General features: G+C 39.2%; 1 protein-coding gene and 3 pseudogenes across 1 annotated transcript in view; 1 reads left to right on the plus strand and 3 right to left on the minus strand.

The window, feature by feature from the left end:
• The window catches only part of RBL1 (RB transcriptional corepressor like 1), a 68,840-nt gene that overhangs the window by 8,624 nt on the left and 40,051 nt on the right, over nucleotides 1–20,165 (minus strand). Inside the window, exons 17-19 of the mRNA XM_090286371.1 lie at nucleotides 11,670–11,846; nucleotides 9,881–9,952; nucleotides 7,650–7,737 (exon numbers count right to left, since the gene is read on the minus strand). Coding sequence (XP_090142497.1) covers nucleotides 7,650–7,737; nucleotides 9,881–9,952; nucleotides 11,670–11,846 — 337 coding nt within the window. The remainder of the gene's footprint in view (nucleotides 1–7,649; nucleotides 7,738–9,880; nucleotides 9,953–11,669; nucleotides 11,847–20,165) is intronic.
• LOC150003523 (heterogeneous nuclear ribonucleoprotein C pseudogene) lies at nucleotides 13,585–14,955 on the minus strand (annotated as a pseudogene).
• Nucleotides 16,633–17,631, plus strand: LOC150003524 (putative protein FAM10A5 pseudogene; annotated as a pseudogene).
• Nucleotides 18,699–19,603, minus strand: LOC150003525 (nucleophosmin-like; annotated as a pseudogene).

Here is a 20,165-nt window from a genome sequence, read left to right on the forward strand (position 1 = left end):
GGACGGCTGCCGACGACGGCCGACGAATGAAAGAGACAAGCCCTAAGGAGATTGGAGATAGTATCTACAGAGTTCCAAAGAGACATGCTGAATTTTTTAGCCTGAATCTTTGGCTTTAGAAATTTCCAAAGACCTAAACTGAAAGTAGGAAGGCAAAGGAGAAGGCAAATTATCCTAAGGTTGCAGGTGGCCAACAACTACAACCATAATACATGGTTAGTTTTTTATCACAGGATAATATATTTGCATCCAAGGGAACAGTAGATAGCTATTTCTAAGGGAACTTGGTTTCAGAGATTGGGCACACTCAGATTGTCTGGGGTGCACATATTGATCAAACCCCCAACTATCACTGGCAGAGGACTGATGCTGGTGTTTTGTACATACTGTCATTAGTTTTCAGATTGAGAAAATGCATTATCGTGTGATTCCTACCACTAAAAAATAGAAACAAAATTATTTTAAGATGAAAGAAAGAATGACTAGAATTTATAAATCAGAAGCTCAAGGCTAAGAGATGATGGGCTTGACCAGCACAGCAGCACAGTAGGCATTTAGTATTAATTTTATATTTCTCCTCTCACATCCACACTCATTCTTTTAACTCCTCACAATAACAATGTGTAGTACATATTTCAGATTGGCTTTCTAGCTATGCAAAACTACTAACCACAGACCAGTTTAAAACTTCAGCCCTGGCTGGTGTGGCTCAGTGGATTGAGCACTGGCCTGTGAACCAAAAGGTGGCCAGTTCAATTCTCAGACAGGGCACATGCCTAGGTTATGGGTCAGGTCCCCAGCTGGGGGCGTTTGAGAGGCAACTGATTCAAGTTTTTCTCTCACATTGATGTTTCGCTCTATTTCTCCCTCCCTTCCCCTCTCTCTAAAAGTAAATACATAAAATCTTTTTCAAAAACGTCAGTGATTTTAGACCATTTCAGTGATCTTATGGTGATTTCTTGTGAGGTCTAAAAGGCATCACTATAATCTAAAAACAAGTAAAAATGTGCTCTACTAATATCTTTGTTGCCTACCAGGTGACTGTAAAATGTATCTAATTAATAAAGTCACCTGATTATCAGTTTGCAGTTATCAATTTTATATATCTCATATAAAAACAGAATTTTTATCCTTTTAGGGGATTTGCTTTAACTGTTTATTTTTGCTTTACATGTGTGTGACCTAGTTTTCAACATTTAAAAGATTTTAAATAAGAAATATGACCTTAGGAACTTCTGGCCAAAATGGAGGCATAAAATACACACACTGTATCTTCTCACAACTAAGAAGGAATTTACAATCACCTCAAAACTAAAAAACAAAACAAAAAAACCCAGAAAATCCAGAAAATCCAAAACACAGGGAAGTTCAACAAAGAAATAAAGAAGAAATAATCAGCCAGAAAGGTAGGAGGCGCGGAGCTGGGACGGGAGAAAGAGTGGAGTAGCAGCTGGGGTGCGGCTAGCAGTACAGCGACTGTAGTCATGGCGAAAAACAGTCACACAGTTTAAACCCAAGAAGCGATCCCAGCCCCAGACCAGATGGATCCCTGCCCCAGACCAGACTGCATAGCTTGCGGTACCAGCACCGGGGAAAATAGAGCCTCATTGCTTCTGACTGTGAAATCCAGTGGGAGTTGGGGCAGAGGAAGAAGCTACCAGTCTCGAAAAGGAGGCAGCTTGCTTAGTACAGGAAGGGGGAGAAGTGCCTGGAAAGGCAGCAGCAACAAGTACTGTTCCCTCTCAGACCCCTCCCACATACAGCGCCAAAATGCAGTGCAACGGGTGACCAGCACTAATGAATACCGAAGGCTCCGCCCCCTATAATGTAACAGGTGCGACAGCCCTACCCAAACCACAGAGGCAAACACAGAAAGCTGTCAAGATGAGGAGACAACCTGGCTGGTGTGGCTCAGTGGACTGAGCATCGGCCTGCGAACCAAGTGTCGCTGGTTCAATTCCTAGTCAGGGCACATAACTACGTTGCATGTCAGGTCCCCAGTTGGGGGCGCGAGTGAGAGGCAACCACACAGTGATGTTTCTCTCCCTCTCTTTCTCCTTTCCCCTCTCTCTAAAAATAAGTAAACAAATTAAAAAAAAAAAAAAAGATGAGACAGAGAAGTACGGCTCAGAAGTGGGGCGCAGATCAAGGGCCCAGTCACACAACTAGGCAACGAGCAGATAGCGAACCTAACAGATTAGGAGAGAAAAAAACCTAACAGATGCACAGTTTAAGGCACTGGTGGTAAAGATGCTCACAGAGTTGACAGAAAAGGTTAAACAGGACGGGGAAAGGATGAAGGCTATCCTGGGTGAAATGAAGAAAAATCCACATGAAACAAGTGATGAAGAAAACAAAACCAAGGTTCAGATAAAAAACATTGGAACATAAGGAAGAAGTAAACAGTCAACCAGTATAGAAGGAGGAAATGAGAATTGAAAAAAATGAAGAGAGGCTTAGAAACCTCTGGGATAGCTTTAAACGTGCCAACATCTGAATCACAGGGTTGCCAGAAGGTGAAGAGGGAGAGCAAGAAATTGAAAAATTATGTGAAAAAATAATGAAGAAAAACTTCCCTAATTTGGGGAAGGAAATGGACATATGGGTCCAGGAAGCACAGACAGTCCCAAACAAACTAGATCCAGGGGGGACCACACCATAATGCCATAATCAAAATGCCAAAGGTTAAGGATAAAGAGAGAATCTTAAAAGCAGCAAGAGAGAAGAGGAGAATTACCTACAGAGGGGTACCTATAAGACTATCAGCTGATTTCTCAAAAGAAACTTTCCAGTCAAGAAGGGACTGGCAGGAAATATTCAAAGTGATGAAAAGCAAGGACCAATAACCAAGACCATTCTATCCAGCAAAGCTATCAGTCAGAATGGAAGGGCAGATAAAGTGCTTGCCAGGCAAGGTAAAGCTTAAGGAGTTCATCATCACCAAGCCATTATTATATGAAATGTTAAAGGGACTTATTTAAGAAAAATATAAAAACTATGAACATTAAAATGAAAACAGTAACACAACTATCAACAACAAAAGCTAGGAATGAAAACAAAGGCAAACTAAGCAGACAACTAGGTGGGAACAGAATCATAGGTATGGGGAGCATGTAGGGAGAGGTCAGCAGAAAGCAGGAGAGGGAGGAAAATAGTGCAGGAATGAAGAAGCATAGTAGGAGGGTGCAGAAGGGACAGGGGGACGTTGAAAAGAGCGTATATGTACAACCCAGGGACATGGACTAAGGGGAGGGGACTGCTGAAGGGAAGGGCGTTGCTGGGTGGAAGGGAGCAAAGGGAAAACTAATTGGGACAACTGTAACAGCATAATCAATAAAACACACCAAAAAAAAGGAAGAAATTCATACTTGTATAGATGATCTTTAGTTTTCCCATTTCTGAAAGTTGTTTCCATTGCACCAAAATATAACTTAAAAAATCCATAATTTCCTATTGTATCCTTTGCAAGCTACTATGTGTGCTAACAAACAAGGCATCTAACCCAGGCCAAGGCAACAAAGGTGAAAAGAAGCATTTCATAATGCAGCTAACATGTGATTTATAAATTATAATTTAAAAGGATAAGAGTCAGCAAAGCAAAGAATCAGCAGGAGTGTGTTTTAGGCATTAGGAGCAGCACGAGAAAAAGCAATGGTATGTTTGGGACCAATAATAATTACCAGTATGTCAGATCCTTAATTAATTTGTAATACTGAAAGGAGTCTAATAGCTGGATACTTAGATGCTGAATAGAGGTGCTCAGGTAAATCAACCCGAGATCATATTCCAAACGGAAGTTCTACGCACATAAATAACAGAAGTTCAAAACAAAGGAAACAGCGATATACTCGAATAGAGGAGAGAGGAAGTGGTAAGCATTTTAACCAAGAAAACACTATATAACAACCCCTTTCAATCTCTTGATTTTCTCAGCTTATCTCTTATATCAATCAGAGAAGGGAACATGAGTGTTGCCATAGTCCTCACAAAGTACTATCACCATGGGTCTGATACACAAAAACAGAGCTAACTTTCAAAGGGGAAGTCACCATCTTGTCAGTTAGATGGTACACATTAGAAATGAAAAGATCAGCTGTATGAAAGAGCAGTAAAAGAACAAGTGGAACAGAGAGAAGGAACTCCTCCTGAAATCTTGACCTCTCCCACAGCAGGCTCCACAATTTATAAACAGCTGGGAAATTTATCTTTCACGGGAAAAGGATGACTTCATTCACATTAAAGTGGAAATGACAATACCGCCTCACAAAGAAAAAAGGATTCCCTGAAGGAAGGAGACAGAGCACTGCCTTTATTTAAACACACACACACACACACAGCAAAATACACACACAGAACAAGCAGATCTCTTTTTCAAGAGAAACAGGAGAAAAATAACTAAATCAAGGAAATGTTTCATGGTAGACGTTAGTCTTAGTGGATTCATCATTTTGTCCCAGTGGGTTATCTCAAGTGCAAATCTGCTTACAGGGAATGATAAGAACATATTTCCACTTTATATTCATGCAGGGATTTTTATCTATAACATAGTTTCTAATGTTCCAGCTTTTCTTCCACACTTATACAAAAAAGATCTATGTTTCATAACTAACTTATCACTAGTTCTTATAGTTTGGGTTATTTCAAAGAATTGATGCTTAAATGGTTTATTCTTTAAATAAATTTATACTATAATAATTTGTAAAAAAATAAAGAAATATGACCTAAGAAATAATTACTTTAAAAAAGACAAAAGCCATATTCATTAATAAAATATAATAAATTTTATATTGCTTATACACAAAATAATACATAGTAACTATTTACTGGTACTTAGGTGTATCAGCAGGCTTTGCGTTAAGCACATACACCCATTCTTTTTAATCCTTAAAACAAGCCTCTGACAAAGTATTGTAACATTTTCAATTTGGTATAAAACAATTGAATATTATGTTTGTGTTACTTAGATTAAGCTATAATCTGGGTCTCTGAAATGTTCTAAATCAAGAATGCCAGTCTGGGGAGGTCTGCTAATATGATAATGAAGAACACATGGTACACGAGTGACGTGCTGTTTTAATTAAGAAGCTCATTCTCCACAGTTGGCTACTGTAAGAGTTTCTGTTAGGCATATATCAATTAATGGTCAATACTTTGCTAACATACTCAACATCAGGAATACAGTACAGTTGTCCCTCTCTATATCGTGGTTCACTTATCGTGGCCTCACTGTATTGTTGGATTTAAAAAAATATTATATTTAATTACTTATTGCAGATTTTTTGCTATATCATGGGATTTTGTAGTACTGTACACATATGTTGTTAAAGATACGTAGGTTTAAGAGTGTAGAATGAATGTAAGGTTCCTACTTTTCACAGGGGGGTCTAGAACGTAATACCTGCAATAAGTGAGGGAATAAGATAGGTGAAAATTCACAAAGTAGGAACTTTACATTTATTTTAGTATTTATATATATTTTAAGGCTTTATAAACCCTTCCCACACACTTATAAACCGTTCCCAGTCCCTTATTAACCTTTCACACTCCCTTATTAACCTTTTCTACACTTTTATAAACACTACTTATGTTCTTAAACATATTCTACACTCTTAAACCTACATAACTTTAACAACATACGTATACAGTACCACAAAATCCTGCGATATAGCGAAAAATCTGCGGTAATTAAATATAATATTTTTTAAAATTCCGCAATACAGTGAGGCCGCAATAAGTGAACCATAATATAGAGGGACTACTGTAGGTGTTTTTGTTTTGTTTTGTTAAAGATTTTATTTATTTATTTTTAGAGAGAAGGGAAGGGAGAAATGGAGAGAAGCATCAATGTATGGTTGTCTCTGACTTTCCCCCAGCTGGGAACCTGGCCCGCAACCCAAGCATATGCCCTGACTGGGAATCGAACCGGTGACCTCCTGGTTCACAGGCTGGTGCTCAGTCCGCTGAGCCACACCAGCCAGGGCAGGAATAGGTTTTAATGATTAAAATAGCAACCATTTATTAAGTATGCCTAATGCTAAAAACTGGCTCATATTGGGGAAATTAAAATCATTTAACATAAGCAGATTGGTTAAAAGATTTGAGACACTATCCACAATACCATGAAAGAGATGAGAGAGATCCCCTGACGTCTGTGGGGCTCTGCTGTTATGAATAATGCCAAGACAAGAACTCTGATGCATACTGTTGACTTGATCCTGGCTTTAAAGATAATAGAATATTAGCATCTGCCTTGAGTGAACCTTTTATGTGAGGTGGTTGTTGAACAGACAGCTAGAACTTTTACCTAACTGTATTGGATGCATAAACTGTGTTTTTAAACAGTAATTATTTTATACCTATTGATGAATTTGCTTATAGAACCAGAACTGTTTTTTTTCAAGGTGGTATTCTTTGGTGCATCCAAGTCTAGGTCATTAGCTCCAGGAACTGAAACAAATCTTTTCTGTGATTATGCTGCTACAGTTGTCTCAATTTCTTTTCCCTCTTCTCCCCTCCACCCAGTGACACCCCTTCCCTCCAGTTGTCCCCCCACCTTAGTCCACGCCCATTGGTTGTGCATATAGTTCTTCTCAACATCTTCCTGTCTACTCCACTCCCTCCTACTATGCTTAATTCCTGTACCATCTCCCACCTTTTCCCCTCTTCCCCCTCCCCCCTATATATTCCCCATACCTATAATTCTTTATCCACTCTTGTTGCCTACTTAGTTTGCCTTTGTTTCGATTCCCTAGCTTCTGTTGTTGGTTGTTGTGATACAGTTTTCATTTTAATGTTCATAGTTTTGATCCTCCTTCTTCTAAACAAGTCCCTTTAACATCTCATATAACAGTGGTTTGGATCTAATGAACTTCTTCAGTTTTACTTTGTCCTGGAAGCACTTTCTCTGCCCTTCTATTCTGAATGACAGTTTCGCTGGATAGAGTAATCGTGGCTGTAGGTTTTTGCTTTTTATTACTTTGAATATTTCTTGCCAGTCTCTTTTTGCCTGCAGAGTCTCCTTTGAGAAATCAGCTAATAGTCTAATTGGGACCCCTTTGTACATGATTATTTTCTTCTCTTTTGCTGCTTTTAAGATTCTCTCTTTATCTTTAACTTTTGACAATTTGATTATAATGTGTCTTGGTGTGGTCCTCCCTGAGACCAGTTTATTTGGAACTCTCTGTGCTTCCTGGACCTGTAAGTCTATTTCTTCCCCAAGTTAATTAGGCGCAGTAGAAGATTAACAACAATAACTAATAGTAAAATAGAAAAATTATAACTATAAACAAATAAACAGTAATAAAATTATTGTGCATGTGGTCTCTCTTTTAAAACATCTGGAATTTTTCACTGACTGCGGGTAACTGGAATCAAGGAACACAAAACTATGGATGAGGGAGGACTACTGAATTTTAAAAATTTAAGTGCCTTTTATTTGTTTTATTAATGTGTATAAGCAGACTAGAAGACTTCTAAAACACAATTAACAGGGGACAAATTAATAGTTTCAATACACAACCTCTGGAGAAGGCACCTGACCAGCACTTATCACAAACTTACCATTCACTCTCTGTTACCTGACATCCACTATACTATGTACAATGTACCAAAGGTGTATTGCATATAGAACGTTAAACTGAACAACTTACCACAATCTGTCATTTCAAAATCACCATTTATTCTTTTATTATAAGCCACTTCTCTTGGAATACTTTTCAACAGTACACTTCTATAGACCTATAGGTCAGAGGGGAAGAAAAGGACTGCTAAGTCACAGAGAGGCACAAGTGAAGCAAAATCAAAATAAGAACAACAAAAATATCAAGCAAATTAAAAAGTATTTGTCTGTAATCATGATAATCAAGGGCAAGATGTTATTAGTCTGGTAAATGTAGATTATGGCAAACATCTTAGAAGAGGGAATACTAAAGCTGATTCTAAGCCTATCCCTAAAATATGCCATTGTAGGGGTTTACATTGTAAATAGGAAAACTTAAGTACATAAATAGCAATTAAATACTGATGAACAGATTTTGCCAAATAAAATAACTTCAAAGATCTGATTTGTTCCTTCTCTCTTTTAACTCCTTACCCAAGAATCATTTGCTCTCACTGAGGCTTGTTTTCCTGCTTCCATTCCACTCCCAACTCCTTTCAATTAGCTACATGAAAATTTGTTCCCATCCTGACCTTAAACTCCTTCTTGCCTACAAGATAGCTGATGGGCATGATCTATTCCCCCTCATCTTATGGGTATTAGTATTTAGAAGATATTTAGGAAAGCTGGGCTTGGCCTATTATGACATACAATAACTTTACCTTAATGATCTTTATGGACAATATGGGCCTCTCTAGGCTCTGTTCCCTAGAGATTATTTTTCTGAAGAGGACCAGAAACTCTTAGCCTGTCATAGTATATAACAAACACTTGTACTTGGCTCTTCTAATATCTCTAAATAACTATCAGGGTATTTGGGGGCTTAAGTAAAGAAGTGACACTGTTAGCATAGGTAGTTAATTATTAATAAGAGTGTGGAGGGACTTAGACATTGAGCTTAATAAACTAGGGCGTATGAGTGCTACAGCTTTTCACACTCCAGGGGACCAGAGCATTGTGCTCCAAGGGGATTAACATCCCTCCCTTCCCCCCTCTGGTACCAGATGGTTGGGAGTTGGGGGTTTCAGGGGAAGGTGCCTGACCATAGAGGCCTGTCAGTCTAGCCTGGGGAACAACGGGTTGGCTGGGGAGTGAACTCACTAGAAGGCCCACAAAAGCTTGGAAAATTGATTGGTTATTTTAAAATAGCTCCTGGCTATAACCCAAGGGGACAAAGAAACCGTATCTCTCTCTTCTCTCTCTCTCTCTCTCTCTCCTGGGAACTCACGCTCGCCCAGTGCGTTTGCGCATTCTCTCTCTCTTGCTTGGGGATCTGCACTTGCCCAGTGCTCTCTCTCGTCTAGGAGCATGTGACCATGTGGATCTAGCAGATACTGGGGCCAAGGCAGGCTGTGAGGGCTCCAAAAGACTAAGCTCTAACAGGAAGCAGAAACTCTGGACACTGGCTTTTGTTTTGGCCTTGCTTAGGACATGGTTGGACGTTTTCTGTGGTGCGATGGGTGGAGGTAGGACAGAGGGGACATAGGAGTGGGCTTCCACATGAATACATCATCTTGCCACACAATAATCCCCTGTGCGTGGGCCCCTAGAATGCTTTCTTTGTGATCCCCATGGAAGAGTCTGATTTCTACCAATAACAAAACTTGGTGGAGCTCTCTTAGAAGAGGATGTCACTCCAGCCTGAGTTGCTGAGCCACCATCTTTCTTCCTAAGATGGCAGATCACAGGGGCAGAGAAGAGGGCCATTATGCTATGTTCCCTTAAAGCAGAGTAACCAAGATCTTGGATGGCCAAAGCCTTAAGGTAACTTAATTCTGTCTTCTCAGCTACAATAGTAACAACAATATGGATCTAACAGTCATAATTGCTTACTATGTGCCAGGTCACTAAGCTAACATTTTATATTTCCATGACAGAAAAGTTGTAAAGGATTCTCACCATGGCTATTATAACAACATTATCAGAAATGCTTGCCATCTGTTCAAAGATACCAGATTCTTAGCAGATGGCAAAAGAAACAGAATTTAAGTTAATAAATCCCCAGTTTTCACTGAATTTAAATATCAGAGAATCAAATCTCATACAATTAAGGAATATTATTATCATATGTATTTTTCATTAAATTTTCTAGTGAAAAATATCCCCACTCAACAGGTGAACAAATGGAATAGGAGACCATGTAAAAAGTATACGCAAATATACACATGAGTAAGTAATAGTCAAAATCTATTTTTGGACAAAAAGAAAAATAATGTAACTCACGTGACTATTAGCTTGGGGCTGATTCCTATAACTTTTCATTATTTCTTGAAAAGTTCTTTCTTCTTTTGTTACCTAAGGAAAAGGAAAACTGCATTTATCAACTGCTCCTAAAATAAAAATGGCTCTGAACAAAAACTTCAATTATAGGCTGGCATGGAAGCAGTCTTGCAGAAAGCCATTAACCCTAGGCCAGTCCATGACTAAAAACCACTACCAAATCTGATTTGTACTACCTTTAAAATTCAGACTTTGTGGCCTGTGGGGACCTAGCTAATAGTTCATTAATCAAAAAGCACCAAGATTCTTATGGTATTACTTCACTGAAAATGCCTTCCTTATCAAAAGAAAGATATAAAAAAACTCAAGGGGGGGAGGGACATAAGGGGATAAACAGTAATGAAAAAAAATACAATAAAAATATTTTAAATGACAAAAAAAGAAAAACAAAACAAAACTCAAATCTGCTGAATCCCATACAGTCTCTGGTTTTATTAGATTTTAATTACTTATTTAAAAGTATATTAACTACATACTAACTTATAGAAAATGTCTTGTGGTGATCCACAATAAAAATGAGTGGTTATCATAGGATTAGGCTTTTAACATGTCAGGACAGACTGTATGATTTCTAATACTTTGACAGGAAAGTCACAGTGATGGCTAAAAGGAAGAAAACAGATTAGTGATTGTAAAGGAATACCTTCTGTTCTATTTGTTATCAAAAAAGTTCACTTACTCTTTTCCTCTGCTTCACAGTGCATTAGTATTTAACCTGTTCTCCATAATGCTGAGCTAGAAAATGGCAAAGCCTAAACTCTGTATTTCTTTGGAAAACACAAATGATTAGTTAATAACATTTATTAATACCTATTGGTATAGAGATTTCTTTTGTTTTTCAAATTGTAATGAAAGTTTACTCAGAAAATGACAGAGGTAGGAGAAGTGAGCCAGCTGGGTGTGGGCTCTGGAAACAAGTTACAGCTCTTGAAGCTTAGGAGAAAGCAAGCAAAGTACACTTGAAAAGAAGCTTTGAGAAAGTGAGAGCACCTGTACAGAGATTTTCAAGAGGCAATGTGAGACAGGTGCCACAGAGGAATTTGAAAACATGTCCTCTGCCTCAAAAAGCTTAAAAATTAGCACTTAACTACGTATGTCTGCTAGGACTGTCAGTGTGGATAGTTAAGACCAAAGTTACAGATGATTGTTTCAGATATATCAGAAATTTAAAAAAACAAGATATGCTATTTTAAAACATGCTGTAGCAACTAGAGAATAAAACGTTCTTCAGAGGTGGCACAGTAAGTCATTGGAAAGAAATATGTTATAGAAGCTGTTTTACACTAGGTTATTAATAAGGAGATTCTAGGTTGCCACTTATTGTATAACTATGGCCGAGTTACTTTCAGCTCTGGGCCTCAGTTATTCACCTACAATATAATTATCATGTTACTTTAAAGTACCATATCAGAGGTACCACAGGGGTCGGGGTGGAAATGGTGTTGTCACATTAGGTGGGGAGAGCTAATTTACTACAAATGGTCTCTAAGACTTTTTCCAACTTCTTGACAACCGATGTACACATATGAAGTTGGAAAGCTGATTATTATAAAACTAAATGGAGAATCCAGAGATAGGTATAGTAGCTGGAATTTACTACTTAATCAACAATGATGGGTACTGTTAGTTTACAGCACGTAAGGCAAACGAAGGATGAAGGGCAACAGATTTTTACTCCATGCTTCAAATACAGGCAACTAGTGAAAAGAACTTACCCCAACATATACATTACCTTTGCCATGATGTAAAAGGCACAAAGAAGGAGCTGATCCAGATGTCTGTCCTTCATTAGGTCAGGGCAGTGAACTAAAGTAAATTCAAAACATGTCCATATCTTCCTCCGTAACTCATTTGAAACATCCAGTTTTAAACATAAATCACGTAAGCGTACGCTTGCCAAATGATAGACCTAAGATGGAAGGTAGCACATTGATGCAAAAAAACAAGTTAAAATAATTTCTTAAATTTCTGTCTGACCATGAACATGGGCTTTCAGGTCAAGATTAACAAGGAGCTAGGCAGCTGATACCTTAAATTACATAAGATTTCTATTCTATAGTACTAGTTCACTGCTATGGCAGAAGGAAATATATTAAAACAAAATTCTCTTTAAAAAACTACCTTAAGAATTATTTTTGTTTGAAAAGATAGATGTTTCCTGCTACTGTATGCTGCCATCTATGTAAAGAAAGAAACACTAAAATGCAGAATTTATCTCCAGTACGACCATTATGAATACATAATTTTTCAAGTGTTCAGAATGTTAAATGAGATACCTATTTTTAAAAGTAGGTCAGAGTAAATTCAGTGCAATGCCCTGCACATTTTACATATACAAGTCATCATATGAATTGATACTAATGCAAATGACCTGAAGGTCCTGCAAGATTCTAAAATGGTTTCTAATAATCTCAGAAGCATTGTTTTATTGTTTTAAGAACTGGTACCCTTACTGTGGTAATCCTATACCAGACTATTCTGTTCAAACTGTCTTCAAATTTAAATATTCAGGAAAAAAAAGAAAAAAAGAGTAAGGGAGCACTTACAGAAAAGTATCTCTGGCAGGGGGAAAAAAAATCGAAAAAATCAGAGCTTAAAAACAAATGTAAGTTATTCTATACATGCCTCTGATAGAAAGAGAGGGACAAGCGGTTGAGTCCAAAGCTACCCATGATTCATTTTATAGCAACTCATTTTCTGTATCTTATCCCTTTGTTTCTGGAACTATTGGGGTCTGAGCAGTGAGAAAGATGCTAGAACTTTATATTCATGATAAAAGATAACAGATACAGTCATAGCTAGGATTAAATATAATATGTAATTAATTAATAACTGTTAGGTGTCTTTTTTTTTTTGAAAGAAAGTAAGTTTTATTCTCCAGTTACTTCAATTTCCCTAAAATCTTGACATGTTTAACTTCTTCTTATTTAAGGATGAAACAATTTAGCACACAACAAAAATCTCAAGAAAGGGCACCAAGTAGGCCACAAAGCACTGACGAAAAGGCTTAATATATTTCCCAGTTTTTTTCATTAGGATATAAGAGCAATTTTGCAAGACTCTCCACGCCACATCAAAGTTACTTGTCTCCTTACTACAACACCCACCCCAATGAAATATAATTTGAGTAGTGTGTGTTGGTATGCATAATAACGATGACTCAAAGAAAAATATACATTCTAGGGGTTTTGTGGAGGCCACTGTGAAACAAAGAATTTGAAATAAACAATTATAAAATGCAAAAATAAAAAAAGCCCAGGTTTTTTTTTTCTCTTTCCAAATTCCTGGTTTAATAAGGACGTGTTTATTGTGAGGAAAAAAAGGTCCCAAACAGGCTGTTCACAAAAATAACCCACAGTATCAACTTTAGAAAACAAATCTTAAAGACTATTACACTAATTATTTTCCTAGAGGATGCATTTGACATGCCAATTCTCATTCACAAAAATACATTGTTACATTTGTGTTGAACAGCCCCACGCAGCACTCTTACGTGGGGTTAACACATACACCTCTAACTCAAAGCTGCTCTCAGGAGCTACTTAACTGATGAGATTGCCTTTGCAGTTAGGGAAGCAACTACTCAACTCATATATGAATGAAAAGAACTGTACTCCCTGCATAACAAGAGATTATTTTGGAGACAGTTGATAAAAACCATACATCCTTTTTATTGTTAAGTCGTAAAGAGGTATCAAAATTAAAAGCAAAAATTACAGGGTAAGACTTAACTACTAGGAGCGTCAAAGGAAGTGAAAATGGGACTAGGCGCAGGACAATATGAATTAATGAACACGGGAGGAACAAGGATGGGGAGAACAGTGAGCATGTGCTGAAGATACTAGGGGAGAGGATCTGGTGAAAATTTTGATCTTAGACAAGCGCCTAGGTAAAGAAATAATGGGACAAGATTTCTAAACCCCACTATGTGCTTAAGAGTCATCCTCGCCATTGGCGCTGTCTCTGTCATCCTCTCCTTCCTCAGCCTCTTTTTCATCATCCTTGATCAACTCCAGCTGGTCATCCCCCCGATCTTCATTATCATCATCATCCAGTAGGTCCCCCTCCTCAGCAGAGTCATCTGCACCCCCCTCAGATTCCATCTTCACATTAGTCTCATCTTTCTTCAGGGAGCTGCTGCTCTGCTCCTCTTCTGACTTATCATTCTTCATCTCTACTGGGGATGAGAAAGACAAGTCTCCTTGTTTGCTCCTTTTTCAATTTTTTCCAGGCTTTCCAGTAGAGAATCCACTTGTTGTTTTATCTGGGTCAATTCCTTCTTAATGGCCTGAAGATCATCTCCTTTCAACTTTCCAGACTTGGAAGAAGATCCTCGCTGTCCACTCTTAGAATTGAAGCCGCTTTTGCCCCTTTGTGAAGTGTTTCCTGATACACGCTGGCGTTTCGAGGGCACTACAGCCCGAGCAATAGGAGGAGGAGGAGGAACACGTGCTGGGTAACTGTACATCCTGTCATAATAATCCCGTTGAAAATCATAGTCCAAGTCAAAGGAGGAGCCGTACATCTCCGCTGCAGATCGTTTCACACCTGCTTTTCCCCGGTTCACTTTTGGCTCTGCAGCCAGATTAATATCTAGAACCTGGCCAACAATCATCCTGCCATCCTCTCCTGCCACTGCAGCCCGGGCATTTCTCTCATTAACATATTGAACAAAGGCAAAACCCTTATGAACTGAGCAACCCACAATTTTGCCGTATTTTGAGAAGATAGCCTCCACATCAGATTTCTTGACCACAAGAGTATTAAGATTTCCAATGAATACACGAGAGTTCATGGAGCGAGGATCTGTCTTGTTGGTAACATTGCTGGCCATTGTCTTTGATGATAAGGTTCCTCACAAAGCCGAAATGTAGCTGAAGATCAAAAAAATCTCACAGGAGAGAGAAGGGAGAAGAGATTCGATTCTGAATCTCCTACTCCCAGGTTCTAGGCGGAGAAGACAAATGCTGATCGAGGTCAGAAACGCGGCCACAAACGCTCAGCCTGCGTCTCTGCACAAAATGCTGTTAGGTGTCTTTTATACAGCCGATCCAATGCCTTAAAGATACACATTTTTAAAAATATATTTTATTGACTATGCTATTACAGTTGTCCCAATTTTTCCCCCTTTGCTCCCCTTCACCTGGTACCCCCCATTCCCTCTTGCAATCCTCCCTCTTAGTTCATGTCTATGGGTCATGCATGTAAAGTTCTTAGGCTTCTCCATTTCCCATACTTTTCTTAACACCCACCTGCCTATTCTGTACCTACTAATTTGTGCTTCTTAATCCCTGAATCTTTTCCCCATTTTCCTCCTTCCCCCTCCCAACTGATAACTCTCCAAATGATCTCCGTATCTATGATTCTGTTCCTGTTCTGCTTGATTGCTTAGTTTGTTTTTCAGATTCAATCGCTGATACTTGTAAATTTATTACCATTTTTTTTTTTTTTTTGCTGCCCTACTTTACCATTTTAATGTTCAGTTTTGATCTTCTTCTTTTTCTTAAATAAGTCCCTTTAACATTTCATATAATAAGATCTTGGTGATGATGAACTCCTTTAGTTTTACCTTGTCTGGGAAGCACTTTATCTGCCCTTCCATTCTAAATGATAGCTTTTCTGGATAGAGGAACCTAGGTTGTAGGTCCTTGCTTTTCATCACTTTGAATACTTCTTGCCAGTCCCTTCTTGCCTGCAAAGTTTCCTTTGAGAGATTAGCTGATAGTCTAATGGAAACTCCTTTGTAGGAAACTCTTTTCTCTTGCTGCTTTTATGACTTTATCTTTAACCTTCGGCATTATAATATGATGCATTTTGGTGTGGTCCTTTTTGTGTCCACCTTGTTTGGGACTCTGTGCTTCCTGGATTTGTATGTCTATTTCCTTCACCAAATTAGGGAAGTTTTCTTTCATCATTTTTTCAAGTAAGTTTTCAATTTCTTGCTCTTTCTTTTCTCCTTCTGGCACCCCTATGATCCAAATGTCAGCACCCCTATGATCCAAATGTTGTATGTTTGAAATTACCCCAGAGGCTCCTTAGCCTATCCTAGTTTTTTTAAATTCTTTTTTCTTCTTTCTGTTTTGTTTTTTTCTTCCTTATGTTCCAAATCATTGCTTTGATTCTTGGCTTCATCCACTCCACTAGCTGGTTCCCTGTAAATTTTTCTTTATTTCACTTAGTGTGACCTTTATTCCTGCCTGGGTCTTTTTTATGCTGTTGAAGTACCCAATGAGTTCCCTGAGCATCCTGATAGCCAGTATTTTACATTCTACATGACAGACTGCTTATCTCCATTTTGTTTAGTTCTTGTTCTATTCTTTCATTTGGGCCATGTTTGTCTCCTCATTTTGGCAGCCTCCCTGTATATGTTTCCATGTATTAGGCAGAGCTGCTTTGACTCCCTGTCTTGGTAGCATGGCCCATTGTAGAAAAGCACACTGGTAAGTTTGATGGTGTGAAGCATCAGGTAATTGCCAAGGTGGGGCAAACTGTATGAACCACGTTGATGGGAGTCTCCTGTATGGTATCACTGCTCTGTGGCTCTGGGTGGGGGAGGGCTCAGAAAAAGGGCAATGGGTTGGTGGGAGGAGTCAGCGGCTGGGGAGGTTCTAGTATGTTCTGCCTCTCGGCAGCCACCCCCTTCTACGTGGTCATGCCAAGTTATCAACCTTAGCTGCACCCACCACTTCCCGGCCATGGATCCCTGCAAAGGGAGCTATCCTAGGGCCTTTGGGAAAATGTGTAGGCAAGATCCGAGCATTCTGCATACTGTGGAAATAAATGTGCTTCCTGAGGAGTGGGTGGAGAGCATGGGAGGTATAATATCACCTGCTACTCATAAAACCGAATCAGAAAAAAATAAGAAAAAAGATAGTAAGAAGATGGAGGAAGATATAAAGACAGATAAACCATCAAATAAGGAAAGTAATCTAGAAATTAAAAATGAGGGAGTGACTGAACCAGACACTGATGCCTCTCAAGAAATGGGAGAGGAAAATATAGAGATAACTGAGGATATGATGGATTAAGCAAATTATAAAAAAATGGCTGCCTTGATGCCCTAAATGATGATGAACTACAGAAAGCCACTGCCTTGTTCACAGATGCCATCAAGCTGAATCTGTACGCCAAGAGAGCCAGTGTCTTCATCAAAGCACAGAAGCCAAATGCTGTCATCCGAGACTGTGACAGAGCTATTGAAATAAATCCTGATTCAGCTCAGCCTTATAAATGGCGAGGAAAAGCACAGACTACTGGGCCATTGAGAAGAAGCAGCCCATGATCTTGCCCTTGCACGTAAATTGGAGTATGATGAAGATGCTAGTGCAATGCTAAAAGAAGTTCAACCAAGGGCCCCGAAAACTGCAGAACACTGGGGAAAGTATGAGCGAACACATGAAGAGAGGTCAAAAAAAGAATGGAAAGGTTCGGGAAGAATATGAGCGCAGAGGGAGGAAGAAGCCAGATGACAACCAGGAGCTCAGTATGGCTCTTTCCCAGGTGGTTTTCTAGAGGGAATGCCTGGGCTTAATGAAATTCTTAGTGATTCAGAGTTTCTTAAGCCATGCAGGATCCAAGAGTTATGGTGGCCTTCCAGGATGTGGCTCAGAGCCTGGCAAATATGTCAAAATATCAGAGCAACCCAAAGATTAATGAGTCCCATCAGTAAATTGTCAGCCAGATTTGGATGTTAAGTGTAATACCCTCCCGATACATAAAGCCCTTGCTGAAGGAAAAGCAACTTGGATCACCCAATGGATGTCACAATAATACAAACCAGTGCAGACCTCCTCATGCAGAAAGCTGGGGTGCGCTGAAGAGAATCCCTACCCCTCTGCCTCCTCATGCAGCTGTAACATTTTACAGTGGTTTGCCATTGCGGTATTCTTTCAGATAATGTTTTCCTACTAGGAATTATAAAGTTTAAACACTTTTAAACCTTAAAAATATTTGAAGACAAATTAAAAGGGTGCGTTAAACCCTACATTTTTCTTTACTAATAAAAATTTTTAAAAAAGAAAGGAAGGAAGAGGACAATGCCGCTGCCTGGCCTCTGGAGTTTTGTCCGGGAGGAAGCTGTCACCCGGAACTCGCCCTAATGCCAGACATTTCAGTTTCTCTCCATATGTAACTGGTGCCCTTCCAGCTGCTGACCTGGTGCTGGAACCCAGAGGAAGTGAGTTTGTGTAAGTCCCAAGTCTGTTTTGGGCCTTTTAAGAAGAAATGCCTGAGAATCCAGCAGTTTCTCCCGCTGTCCCAAACATGCTTGGTTTTTATAGCCAGAAATTATGGGGAACCTGGGCTGGGTGGTCTGGTATAGGGCTGGGATACCTCACTCCCAAGGTAACCCTCCTGATTTCTATTCATCATATGTGGGTGTGGGACCACCTGTACTGTGTCTCTGTCCTTCCTACCCATCTGGATGAATGTGACTTCTTTAATTCCTTGGTTGTTGGACATTTTTTTTTTTAACTTTATTAAAATACTGAGTTTATTTCACATGTATATCTTTGTCTCCCCACCATTTCCACTTGTCTGACCGCCACTACGACTATGTCCTACCATAACATTCCATACACACTTAAAACCAAGCGAGGGTGGAGTTCCATCTTTAAAAACTAAACAGGCATTTTGGACAACACATTCTTGGCAATGGAACCTGGACAACATTTATCAGACACAGTAGGGAAAGTTCTCACCCTGCATTATAAAAAGAACAGCCAGATATCAACTGTTACAGAAATGAAATAAGATGGAAAATTTTAACAAACAGTTTAAACTATTTTCTTAAAGAGACTTCCTCCACTGCCAGAGGTCTTGAATAGCCTCCTGGTCAGTCATCCAGAAGCAATTCTTCACATAACTGATGAATTTGGCTTCCACTTTGGGAAGTGAACCACGTTTTTCTATACTTGCTGGCATTTTTACTTTTATGTCTTCTACAGAACTAGGTCCTTTTGGTGTTTTAGGAGTTTTTTCCTGTTTTTTGAAGGATTCTTGACCTTTTGATCTTGGTGTTGACGGTTTTGAGTCTTTTCCATTCTGATTAGTTTTTTGTGCATTTTTGGCTGGAGTATCTCATATAGATTCCTTTACTGGAGCTTTTTCTTCAGCTTCCTCATCCTCAAAATCATCATCATCATCTTCATCGTCATCATCGTCCTCGTCATCATCATCATCTTCATCGGCAGCAAGTTTTACTTTTTTCTATGGGACCTTGCTGCCACTTCCAGGGGTGGAGCGCTTCCCGGACATACTAAGGAGCTTCACGTCCTCCTCCTCTTCGTCTTCTGACTCTGCATCTTCCTTCACAGTTACTAAGTGCTGTCCACTGAAATGCACAGGCCCTGAACCACACTTCAACCGTAAGACCACAGGTGGTGTTATTTCAAAGCCACAAAGGGAAACCGTGGGCTGCACAGACATTTTCAGGGTCGCCAGGGTCACTTTAATGGGACTGCCTTCGTAATTCATGGCCTCTGCTTCCACAATGTGCAGTTCGTCCTTTGCCCCAGCCCCTAAAATGACTGTTTGTAAGGATAATTGGCGCTCATTTTCATCATTATCCACCTTAAAGTGATAATCTTTGTCAGCTTTGAGTTCACAACCGAAAAGATAGTTCTGAGGCTGCAGAGGGCTCATGTCTATGTCCACGGAATCTTCCATGGGGTGACAGCACGGACTCAGGTGGGAGAGAACACAGATGGAGATAAATGACTTCTGCTCCGTAGAACAGACAGGCAGGACGGAATCGCTGGTTGTTGGACTTTCATACAGCTCATTTTATGATCATTCTGGGTGATAGTTGTTTTGTGGTTTAATTGTAATTTTTGCTGTGGTTGTGTGAGAAGGCAAGCTGTTTTTACCTACGCCTCCTTCTTGACTGAAGTCCCCAAAATACACATATTCTGGAAGGCTTCGGCTTTTAACAAAAAATTCAAAGGAGCCCTGGCCAGGTGGTTCAGTTGGTTGGAGTGTCATCCCATAAGCCAAAAGGCTGTGGTTTCTATGTTCAGTCAGGGCACATACCTAGGTTGTGGATTCAATCCCTGGTCAGGGCGAAGATGGGAGGCAACTGATCAATGTTTCTCTCTCTCTCTCAAATAATAAACATATCCTCTGGTGAGGATTAAAAATAATAAAAAAATATTCACCATGAATAATCCAAAAATGAAATTTAGAATATGATTCCATTTATAATAGCATGAAAAAGAATAAACTTAACCAA

This window comes from Furipterus horrens, unplaced genomic scaffold (assembly GCF_987537825.1).
Source record: "Furipterus horrens unplaced genomic scaffold, mFurHor1.1.pri manual_scaffold_8, whole genome shotgun sequence".
Lineage (NCBI taxonomy): Eukaryota > Metazoa > Chordata > Mammalia > Chiroptera > Furipteridae > Furipterus > Furipterus horrens.